Here is a 12,784-nt window from a genome sequence, read left to right as displayed (position 1 = left end):
ATCAAGTTTTGTGACTATAAGCGAAGTGTAATGATTGAATAGTTGCACCGTTGTAAGCCTGTTGCTGTCAATGGTGCAATTACCAGTGAAAATACTATACATTGATACTGCCCTCTATACCGATAATCGGCTAAATAACGGTATGCCCTCTATAACGATAATCGGATAAATAACGGTATGCCCTCTGTAACGATAATCGGCTAAATAACGGTATGCCCTCTATACCGATAATCGGCTAAATAACGGTATGCCCTCTATACCGATAATCGGCTAAATAACGGTATGCCCTCTATAACGATAATCGCCTAGAAAAACGATATGTCCTCTATAACGATAATCGCCTAGAAAAACGATATGCCCTCTATAAGGATATATAAGATATATCGCCTCTATAAGGATAGATATATCGCCTTTCTATGTAATGATAGTATTCTGTGGTTCCAATGTAATAGTGTTTCCAATTTTTCACAGTGTAAATATATATATTTTTTTAATTTTTTTTTTTTTAATTACATGGACACAAATATACAAAATAAAATAAAGACAACAAAACAAAAGACAAAACATACACTATGCAGCTCTTAGGGACCCATTTGGTCCGTCCTAGAGCTTAATAAATATTATATATAATAAACGGCACGCTCGATTTATATTTATTTCATTTCATTCATTTTTTTTTTTTTATTATTATAGATATTTCAAATTTTTCCTTGGTTACCTATTTATATTTTCAATAAACCTTTCAAAATTCGTTATAGAGTTTGAGAATGTGAAAATTTCTTTCTTGAGATGTTTATTTATTCTAAGGTCTGATAATTTTTTTCCGAATTTGTTACAAATAGTTGGTCCTAGGTAATTTATACTTTTTTGAACAAGGTATTTGTTTGTTTTTGGAGTTATATACAAGAAGTTGTATCTATTTGAGGTTCTATCGTTATTAGTTTTAAGAAATAAATTATGGTTTTTAGTCATAAAAATTATCATTTTATACACATAAATTTGTCTTAGATCAAGTATTAAAATTTCTGATTTCAGTAGATCTGGATTATTAAATAACATTACCTTACGTTTTATGCGATTATAGATGTTATTTAAGTTCTTAATATTGTCGTGATAGGCACCTCCCCACACTGTAATAGCGTAAGTTACTCTTGATTGGATCCAGGCGTAGAAAATTGTTTTAAGGAGTTCCGGACTTACAATGTTTCTTAATCTATATAAAGCTGCAATTTGTTTTCTTATCGTATTACAAACATTGTTAGAATGGCTATTCCATTTTAGGTCGTCTTGTATAACTACACCTAAATAACTATATTCTCTTACTCTTTCTATGTGACTGCAAGAACAAATTTGGGAGGGATATTTACAAACGTGTAATCTTAGTGATATTGGAGTTTCTGGTTTAATATCTCTAATTTTTAGACAGATGAATTTTGTTTTTTCTACGTTTGGAAGTAATTTATTTTTTGTTAGCCATGTGTTAATCTGTCTAAGGTCATCTTCAACTTCAGTTATCGAATGAGAAATATTTTTACCTTCAACATATAATACGGTGTCATCCGTGAAAGACACTATTCTACCATGCAAATTTAGAAGGCATAATTCATTTATATATATCAGAAAAAGTGTGGGGCCAAGTACTGTTCCCTGAGGTATTCCTTTTTTTATTTCAAGGTAATCACTGTTTTCATTTTCTATATAGACTGCCTGTATTCGTCCATAACAGTGCATCTCGAACCACCGCAATAGTTCACCACGAATTCCGGCATTCTCCATCTTATGTAATAACAAAGATGGATCTACATTATCAAAAGCTCTTTTTAAATCGATAAAAACTGCTATTGAATAATTATTGTTGTTGAAGCTCTGGTTTAGATATTCATTCACTTTTGCGATTGCCATTTCAGTGCTTTTTCCTGTTTGAAAACCGTATTGATTCTCCATTATTCCATTATTCCTCCATATTCCATTTATAACGATACGTTTCTCTGGTCCCTTGATTATTGATGTAGAACCATTTTTCACTGTATTTTATGTTGTGAAACATGTTAAAGTTCCAGCGCAAAAGTGATTTGATGTGCAGCAACACTACAATGCAGCTAAAGAAAGAATCAGTGAAGACGCGCGTCTGCTTTACGACAAGGAAGGCTTCTTTAAATATTGCTCCATTTGGAATTTTTTCCGAATTTTTATAAAACTTTTGCCGAAATCATGATTTCTTCAGATTTTCCTTTAAAGAAACAAAATGACAGCAGTTTTTCAAGATTTGAAAAACCATCCCATGATTCAGTGCGATGCTAAAACCTATTAGGATGGTAATTGCATACGGTTGCCGTAGTTTGAGAGATTCAAAATCATTGAATCAAAAGTTTCCAATGAATCAAAATCACTGGAAACTTTTCAATCAGGTAAACTGATGCATTTCTTGTTGTTGTTTTTAAATTTAATACGAAAGGGAGCAAAAACTGGATCGGAAGCAATGAAACAATCAGGTCACATTTTCATATTTTAAGGTCATATTTTCATATTTTAAGGTCATATTTTCATAGTTTAAGGTCATATTTTCATATTTTAAGGTCATATTTTCATATTTTAAGGTCATAAATGCTTGCATATTTCTAAGATTTTCAATTCATAAAAATTTCTAGCTCTAGTGCTTAACATTTACCGTTAATGTTGTTTGTATCATGTATGGTCATTATTTCAGATGATAACCCGGTTGTTAATTATCTCTTTTTTTAATTCCGAAGGCGAGACGAAAATATGTCCACCGTTGCCGTTCTTCTCGCTTCCTAATGGTCAGGTCGTTCCGATCGGATACCAAAAGTTCCGATTCTTATGCGATGACGGGTATGTGTTGGGTGGACCACAGCAGGTGCGGTGCTACGAAGGAGAGTGGTCATCGAAGATCACGCCGATATGTTGGCAGACAGGTTTGGATGCCTTCCCGTTTGTTTTATTGCCTTCCCCACGCTGATACAGCTCCTTTGTCAGTATTTATATGCGTCTAGGATTTTTGCCGCCTGGGGTAAGCATTATTTTGCTGCCCCACAACTTTAAAATTGGATAATTTTATAACGGTGTTCTTTGTTTGAACCCAAAACTGGCATCCCACCTCCTAAATTTTTCCGCCAGGGGCAGTTGCCCCCCCCCCCGCGCCTCCCTCTAGTTCCGGCACTGTGTAGAACCTAGACACCTAGTAACCGTGGAACACTCCCCTTAAAAGACGAGCCAACAGGGCCCAGGCCCTGAATTAAACAGGGGACCCTAAATTATCGAAGACTCTTTTACTTATTCGCAGATTATATTTTTTTCCTTCAATTCTAAAATCATTTCTTTTGTTAATTCTGAATTGTGATTTCTTTCTTTTACTTAAATGCGGGTAAAACGGTTTTTTTCCGCATTTAACACTATTTTTTCCCCAAATTTCCTCCATTTTTCGAATTCGAATATCTCAGTGAATGTTGCACTTGAAAACATTAATTTTTTTTTTTTTTTGGCATCGGGAGAGACAGGGCAACTATTTTCTAATTTGGTTTTTGGGGGCAGATGGAGACTGTGTATAAAAAGTTTATTCCTTTATTTTACTAACTATACAACCCCTTGAAACATGAATACACATGACTTACTACACGTTATTTGGAACCTTTTTTCTACTGAAATTATATCTCTACTGAAAGTTTCTCAAACTTTTTCTTCCATCGCCCCCTTGCTCAGATATTTTTTTCTCAAATCGCCCCGACTCAAGTGAACCCATAGGATCCTATTTTTTACGTGTAGCTTCTATCGCCCACCATATCACCATCGCCAGAGGGTGATATTGCCCACTTTGGGAGAAACACTTGTCTAAACCATAAGTTTCCCAAACTTTTTATTCCATCACCCCCTTATTCAGAAAATTTTCTCTCTAATCAACCCTTCTCCCATCCAAATCAAATGAACAAATATGTAGCATCCTATGTTATATCTATAACTTCTATCTTCCCCCTGGACTATTTCATCACCCACCTGGGGGGCGATATTGCCCACTTTGGGAAACATTGCTCTGGGATCAACGACTCGCCAGTAAAATGTCATACCCCCCCCCACCCCCGTTTGCTATCCCCATTGTTCAGCACAATTACTGCCTGTTTTCGCTTTAAAAAGAGTAAATTATCAAGATTTCGTGGGACATTGTTAAAATCAAATTTTTTGCATTTATTCATCACAAATGGCACACACACACACCGTATTTATCACTTATCGCATCTACACTCATGTCCATAAATTAAAGATAATTCAGAATCACACGGAAATCGAAATCCAAAGTAAAAATTTCACCTGTAGAATCATCACACACATCTGCAAGAATGATACGCAAATTTCAGGAAGCCACCAGATGATGCCGATAGTATGTCACAATGACGAGAGTGTAGGGGGGGGGGGGTACATAAGGAATCGTGGCAAAGAAGTGAAATTGTTCACAAGAGTTCTGTAAGGCGCTCAGTGCCATAAGCGAATAGTTATGACACAGAGGACGCATGTGGATGATTTTTTACGTGGTAGAATTATCGGCCGCCTGGAATGTGGGCGTACTCAGATGGAAGTATCCGAGGAACTTGGAATTGCCCAAAGTGACATCTCTAGGCTTTGGCAACGATTCCAAGATAACGGAAATGTCAGTAGACGTTACAGTACAGGTCGCCCCCGAGTTACAACGCCGAATGAAGACCGGTATTTGGCAGTAACTGCCAAAAAGAAGCAGACGGAGCACAGCATCCGACCTGTCTCGTCAGCTATCTGCAGCCACGGGTACCACAGTTTCAAGGCAAACCGTGTACAGACGTTTGGGAGATATTGGTCTATATGCTCGCAGGCCTGTCAGATGTGTTCCGCTCACGGCAGCGATTAGCCTGGAGTAGAGAACATGCAATGTGGACATCGTCACAGTGGGCTTGTGTGATGTTTTACGACGAGTCCAGGTTTAGCTTGCAGTCTGATTCACGTCGGACTTTCATATGGAGAACGCCAAGTACCCGTTACCACCAAGACAACATCATTGAACGGCACCGTTACGGCGGTGCAGCATTGCTCGTTTGGGGTGGAATTATACTGGGTTCCAGAACAGATCTGCATGTTCAAACCGGAACCATGAAAGCCCAAATTTATCGGGACATCATTCTGGAACAACATGTGCGTTTGTTTAGGGGTGCCATGGGCGCAGAATTTGTGTTTATGGATGACAACGCCCGTCCTCACCGAGCAAACATCGTAAACGAATGCCTTGAATCTGAGGATATAACCCGTATGGAATGGCCAGCATTCTCACCTGACTTGAATCCGATAGAGCAGTGGTTCTCAACCTTTTTTTGTCCATGGCCCCCTTTCACCCATTTCCCATTCCTGTGGCCCCCCTTGTGAACATGAATAATTTTCTACTCCCCCTTCCTTCTCCCCCCCCCCCCGTTTTCCCATTAGAAGATAGTTACTCAAAAATTGTCTGAAGTATATACATATGTTTGAATTTAATTTGATTAATTTTTAATTTATGAAAATAATGAAAAATCAAAACAAACACATAACAGAATACAGTAAAAAATAGAATATTGATTTTCAATCAATGTAACAATGCAACTCTGCGCTTAAAGACGGTACAATGTCATCAAGTTACTGTAGTGGATGAAATTTGTATTGTTACCAAATTAGTTTTTTTTTGTGTGTAAACGGTTATGGTTTCATTGAGAAATGTCAGTTGTAGCTTCCAAAATACGCATTCTTATAATGATAAAATTCGCAAAAAGTGGTAGCAAGCAGTTTTATTAATTTTATTCTCTTCATGTGCGGATAAAAGTAGTAATGAGGGAGTAGCCACACAGAAATGAATCACAATTGAAAAGTTCTTCCTTACACATCGTTTTAATACATGTATCAAGGATATAGGTTCATGTTGTAGTTCTACTATGAATTCAAAAAAATTAACTAAAATACGTGTGAAATTTTTCTGAATATTTGTTTGAACCTTTCATTCCAGAGAAATCATGTACGCAGTGACAACACTGTTCATGTGAACATAATAATGATTCATTATCAGGATTTCAAGCCCATCGGAAAATATAAATAATCAGATTTTCAAATAAGAAAATTATCAGTTTGTTGACTTCAATTTCGATACGTGAAAATCTGATATTTCGTTGGATGACAAGTTACCTTCAAGTGGCTTTTTGGTTCATAATATGACCGCTCTCTCGCAGGCGGACGAAGCAACGTGCAAGTTGGCTTAAACACAGGGCAATATTTCGCATAACAGTCTATACTATAATCAGGGCGCATAGGTAACGGGGCATATGACATTTTACTGGCGAACCATTGGTCCTAGAAGCATACTTCCACTTGGAAAAAGTACCCAAATAATGTGTAGTACTCAGATATTTGATTCATGTTGCCAGGGGTTACATGGTTATTAAAATAAAAATGTTAACTCTTTATGTGGACACCCTGTGCCCCAAAACCCAATGTGAAAGTTGTTTCCCGGTCTCCGACAAAAAAATTCAACGTTTCTAAGTGCAATATTCACTGAGATATTCGAAGAAAGTTGGAAAAAAAAAAAAACCAGCATTAAATACGGGGAAACCATTTTATCTGTTAGTGTTTTTTCCCAAATTTCCTCAATTTTTCGAATTTGCATATCTCGGTGAATATTGCACTTAGAAACGTGAAATTATTTTAGTTGGCATCGGGGAAAGACAGAGCAACGACTTCCTAATTGGGTTCTTTATCGCACGGGGACGGTGTAAAAAGTTGGGGTTTTTTATTTTATTTTATAACTATACAGCCCCTTACAACATGAATGACATATCTGAGTTGGTCACGTGATTTGGATACTTTTTCTAGTTGTATGTCGTTGGGTATATGTTGGGTATGTCTCTAAGACTAACGGCCCGCCAGTAAAGTGCCATACGCCCTGTTACCCATGAGCCTGCATATACACGTAAAAAAATAGTTTGGAACGAAATAAAGTCGACTCTCGTTTTAACGAATACTGTTATAACGGGAAAAAATATCGTTTTTACGAAAACTTTTCTAATCCCCGAGTAAGTTTACATAGGAACAATATAAAAATCTGGAATTCCTTTGTAACGAAATTTCGTTATTACGAAGTGATTTCTCCGATATCTTGGCGTTCATTATAATGGGGTTTAACTGTATTCAACTCCCCCCCCCCCAAAAAAAAAAAATCTGACATTTTTGCACTAAAGTAATTGAACTTCGGCAATTTGATCTGAAAACAGTCCTTTTTATAATAATTATGTCCTTTTTACTTCTTTAAATTTAGGAAGGAAACAAAAGGAAGAAAGGGTGGGTAGAAAAAAAGAAAAATTACCAAGACGGGCTCGGTTGTGCATAAATGTCTCGAAATTCCACTTGTGCGCAAGGGGATTCGCGCCTCACTCTCAGTTTTACGACAAAATTTGACATTTATGAGACGTTTGACTACCGTCACGATTAATCTCTATATATAGCTTTCAATATTAAAATATTTCATTTATACGAAGAATAATTTCAATTATTTGGCATTTTCATTTTGATTCGAACTCTCTAAATCTTTGGTATTTAGACATCATTTCTATATATCAAATCCACAAGATTTTTGTAGATTGTGAAAATGCGTCGCTGAATTGGTTTTGCATGCGTATTATCAACACTAAAAACCATAAATTTTAGGTTGACAGATACAAAGAGATGAATTCAGCCGGTTACGGACATTTCAAAGTGAAGACTTACGTGAGAATTTATTGTACTTTTCTGAAAATCAGCAGACGCAGTGAGTCTCAAATAAACAGATTTAAATTGCTTTAAATGTGGTCATACGCCCTTTAAGAATTTTTTTTCTAATGTCCACAACATTGTTCTTGCAGGATAGGAAAATTGCATTGAAATTATTTGGGATGTTGCAGGCCAGTAGTAGGCGCCTATCGACATTTGACTTGTTTATCGACAGTTACTTGAATAGGGGAAAATTTGCGAAAAAGATATGCTATATATATGCTATTCTATGCATTTTGTTTGCAATTAAATTTTTTTAATCAGAGTGACAAAAAAAATTTAATTTCATAAATTTTTTCGTGGCCCCCTTACCAGTAGCCGTGGCTCCCCTTTTGCGAGATTTTCATCCGTGGCCCCCCTGGAATATCCTAGGGCCCACCTGGGGCCATATGGCCCCCGGTTGAGAACCACTGCGATAGAGCATGTGTGGGACATGCTTGGCCGACAAGTTGCAGCCCGTCAACCACCTCCTACATGTGTACCGGAACTTCGGAGGGCATTGCTTGCTGAGTGGAGTGATCTTCCCCAAGATCAGATCGATAATTTGATACTCAGCATGCCTAGGCGTTGTACGGACTGTATTTCATCGCATGGGAGACATACAATGTATTAACCATCATACCAACCATGTAATAGTAAGATTTTGTAAAGGAGATATTTTTTACAATTGCTCCAGGGAGTAAAAATCGTAGTTTTTATGAATGGTATCATACATACACCATCGTTTTTGTTCTTTATCTTTTGTTTAATAAATGGGCTTTATGAGTAAGTAACGTTTGTTTTGTTTCTGAACCTTTATTTGCCGGAGCTGGCATTATCCTTAATTTATGGACATGAGTGTATTTATTTCGTAACTACGAAAACTGCTTATCTCTAGCGATCACTCGTGTCACTGTGTTCTTGCCATCTCCTTGCCAGTTTATTTAAATTCTATTTCCAGAGGACCGATGCGAACCTTTACCGAGCATCCCGAACGGTTACATACTCGGAGGAGACCAAAACAAGCACGACAGTGTCGTGCATTACTTTTGCAACGAGGGATATTCTCTACTCGGAAACATGGAAAGGACATGTCTCAGTAACGGCTTTTGGAGCGGCATCACTCCTGCTTGCATGGGTAAGTCTGAATATAACGTGCTCAATTGCCAATACACCGTCCCCTCCGATAGCTCAATAATGTTGGAAAATCCCGTATTTTACAGAACAGTTGTGACCATTAGCACACAATAAGTCGTCCCCTCCGAAACATCACCCAGGATCAGCACTTGCGTAGCCGGTCAATTTGTCGCAATCAACTTGTCGCGCTCAACTCGTCGCGCATCAATTTGTCGCAGTGCCAATTCGTCGCGGTACAAATTCGTCGCAGAGCCAATTCGTCGCGATACAAATTCGTCGCGGTACAAATTCGTCGCAGTGACAATTTGTCGTGTAACCAATTCGTCGGGACGTCAATTTATTGCAGAGTCAACTCGTCACGCGATCTGTATGTAGGTTTTTTGTCTCATACGTGAAAAAATAAACATGAAGAAAAGTTTTTTTCCATCAAGAAATGCACACAGTTTACTAAAATTTTTTTTTGTCATTTCGAAAAAAATCATCGAAATTAAAATTACAATTGATATTAATGTTTTATTATTTAATTATTGTAAATGTTAAAAAAAATCATTTTTTCTATGATAAAATTTTAAAATTCTGTAAAAAAATGTCGGTGTTTATGATATTCCCCAAATTACAGTACAGCGGAGGCTGTCTTTAAGTGTAAACTTGTATCTGTGGAATCGAGACTCCCACCAACATTAACCACTACAGTATCTCCACAAGAACCTGAAATAATTAATAATTTAATTTAATTAATATTTCATTTTCACCGGATAAGCCACACTTGTCGCTTTCTCTCGAGATTTCCATTACTCGTAGCGAGGGGAGTTGGGGCGCACACCGAGATGATAAATTGCGATCACATACATTTTCAAAATTTAATTTGCACCGGATAAGTTGCTCAAGTTAAAAACTCAAAAAATCCAACCAATAAAGTTCATAGGTTACATTCGAGCAAATGCAACCGATAATTTTATTGGTTGAATTTTTCAAGTTTTATAAAAGGACTTTTAGAACACTTTCATAGTGTAATGCTAGCCTTAGATATATTGTCGGTAAAAAATTCCTCAAAGATGTATTCCCTACATGGCAGATACATATTCAATAGTGAATTAGGGCCATTCAAGTATTACGTAAGCAGATTTTCAGCCATTTTTGACCCCCTCCCCCTTGTCAGCAAAAATCAGCAAAACACTGACCCCCATCCCCTCCCCCGTCAGCAAAATTTCACCAGAAGCTTAGAATATTTCATATCTTCAAAAAGGGGTGGTTGATGACTTAAGCGACCTTCAACCCCCCCCCCCCCCGCCATCAAAAGTCAACAAATCCGAAACTCCCTCCCCGATCCTGACGTAATACTTGAATGACCCCTTAGGCAAATTGTGCTTTGGGATGGGCATTGATCCTAATTTATCATCTTGGTGTGTTCGCCCAACGCCCCTCGCTGCGAGAAATGGAGATCCCGCCAGAAAGCGGGAGTGCGGCTTATACGGTGAAAATTTAATTTTGAAAATTTATTTTATCATAACTTATCTATCATCTTGGTGTGTTCGCCCAACGCCCCTCGCTGCGAGAAATGGAGATCCCGCCAGAAAGCGGGAGTGCGGCTTATACGGTGAAAATTTAATTTTGAAAATTTATTTTATCATAACTTATCTATCATCTTGGTGTGTTCACCCAACGCCCCTCGCTGCGAGAAATGGAGATCCCGCCAGAAAGCGGGAGTGCGGCTTATACGGTGAAAATTTAATTTTGAAAATTTATTTTATCGTAACTTATCTATCATCTTGGTGTGTTCGCCCAACGCCCCTCGCTGCGAGAAATGGAGATCCCGCCAGAAAGCGGGAAGTGTGGCATGAATACCATGAAAACTGAATTTTGAAAATTTATTTGATCGGCGTACTGACTCTGCGACAAATTTGTACCGCGACGAACTGACTCTGCGACAAATTTGTACCGCGACGAACTGACTCTGCGACAAATTTGTACCGCGACGAGTTTGTAGCACGACGAATTGACGCTGCTACAAATTGATTGCGACGAATTGTCGTGCGACAAGTTGATCGCGACGAATTGACCTAGACCCTCAGCACTTGGACTAATCAAATCATACGCAAACCTACCAAACTTACTACCCCCCCCCCCACCCAGATTATCGAAAATTTATTTTTTTGATGCAAATGATTGTTTTTTAATTAAATTTTCTGAAGGAAATTCCTTTATATGTTATTACAATCAATTTCTGTTAATTTCAATGCTGTTGAAGTCTAAGAACTCAAATATTCTCGTTAAGAAATTCATTGCGACCCACCCTCTAAGTCATATATGCTAAACCTCTGGCCAAATGTGGCACGCCACCTCGGACCTAGTTTTGTAAAAATGAACTAAGCGGCACATTTACAGCTCACTTGAGTGAACCGCTGCACGGTTCCAGAAAACTTAAGGGATCTCTAAATGTGCCACGGACAGCTTAAGTGACAAGTGGCACAGTTTTAGAGCCCGCAGTGCAGTTCTACATCACTCAAGTTACCCGCGACATATTCCCCAAACTACTTAAGTGATCAAACTACTAAGGTGTCTCTGCAGAGGACTTATCAATAGGAAGAAACGCTGATTCAAGTGCCCACAAACTAGCGAAAGCTTATTTTTGTTTTTTGGCACATTCAGTAAAGATACCATTAAGACTATTTCATATATTGGTGCGGCCGCATCTTTCGCACCTGCTTGAGCCCGGCCCTATGTACGCAGTTTGTAGTCCACTAACCATCCAATGTAAAGAGCCAAGATCAAAGTAGTGTGTCGTTATGTCGTCATATATGCCGTCGCATGCTTAGCATTTTTGATGTCAGTGTAACATTAACACGATTAATTTTCCATTGCGTCCACCAGGGGATGCCGAACCTCTCCAAAAGATCGCAGAACGTTTCGATGAAGGTTTCGTCAAGAAAATGGAGTCGTACACAAACAATGGTAAGTTAATTATAGTGGTTACCGCTCCAAGGGTTTTGTCATCCTACACCAAACTTTGAACATGATGTGTAATAACGATATAAAAAACTGACTTCAATTTTTGGTTCTTAGATTCCGTGCAATCCGTCAGGTTCTTGGATAAAGGCTCGGTCGAAAATGGTTTGGAGCTGGTTTTCCTGATCGACAGATCCAGCAGCGTCGACCCTCACGACTTGGATATCGCTAAAACCTTCACGAAGTTCTTGTTTCAGGAATTCAATGTTTCCAATGGGCTCAATGTTGGTAAGTTACGTCACTCATACGCCGTCTACTTTCTTGTCTTGTGGGGGACGGGCTTATGTATGTATTTGGCGGCCCGGTGCGAAAACAGCTTCACAGCCCCCAAAAAAATTATTTTTATAAAATTATTTTTATTAATTTCGTTTCTTCACCTTTTAATTCACTGTAGTGTGGCCTGTGAAAAATATCGGTCCCGGGGCCCACCAAAGATCACAGGGAGCAGCCTTGGGACCCTGCTGCAAAATGTGGGAGGGCCACGTGTCCATTACAGTAAAACCACTCTGCGGTAAAAAAAAAAATTTAATACTCTTACTTTTTTGCACCTTTCTCTTTCGCGGGATAAAAAATTTTTTCCGTAAAAGAGAGGTGGCCCCCGTTTCTGAGGGGTGTCCGTTAAAAGGGACTGCAGTACACCAAAATGGAAGAGCTGTCGAGGTGATAGACGACGGATCATCTATATATAGATATACCAAAAGTTGCAACTAAATACTCTTTCAGCTAGCAAGCACATACATTCCCCCCACTTCCCCATGCAGTTTTAAATACATCATTAAAGGGGGGAACTCCAGCTCACGCACGTCATACCCGCGTGCACTCTTGGCTTAGGGCACTACCTGTTCCTCGCATGGGAAAA

General features: G+C 38.4%; 1 protein-coding gene across 1 annotated transcript in view; it reads left to right on the top strand.

Annotated features, from left to right (window-relative positions):
* LOC149084741 (complement factor B-like) overlaps positions 1 to 12,784 on the top strand; it is a 28,802-nt gene that overhangs the window by 2,158 nt on the left and 13,860 nt on the right. The window contains exons 2-5 of the mRNA XM_089235175.1: positions 2,751 to 2,933; positions 8,744 to 8,920; positions 11,791 to 11,871; positions 11,983 to 12,153. Of these exons, the coding sequence (XP_089091301.1) occupies positions 2,751 to 2,933; positions 8,744 to 8,920; positions 11,791 to 11,871; positions 11,983 to 12,153 (612 nt within the window). The remainder of the gene's footprint in view (positions 1 to 2,750; positions 2,934 to 8,743; positions 8,921 to 11,790; positions 11,872 to 11,982; positions 12,154 to 12,784) is intronic.

Source organism: Pholcus phalangioides, unplaced genomic scaffold, assembly GCF_987345545.1.
Source record: "Pholcus phalangioides strain wild (caught in Gottingen) unplaced genomic scaffold, Ppha-v1.0 ptg000008l_1, whole genome shotgun sequence".
Classification (NCBI taxonomy): domain Eukaryota; kingdom Metazoa; phylum Arthropoda; class Arachnida; order Araneae; family Pholcidae; genus Pholcus; species Pholcus phalangioides.
This window is presented reverse-complemented; position numbering and strand designations above follow the sequence as displayed.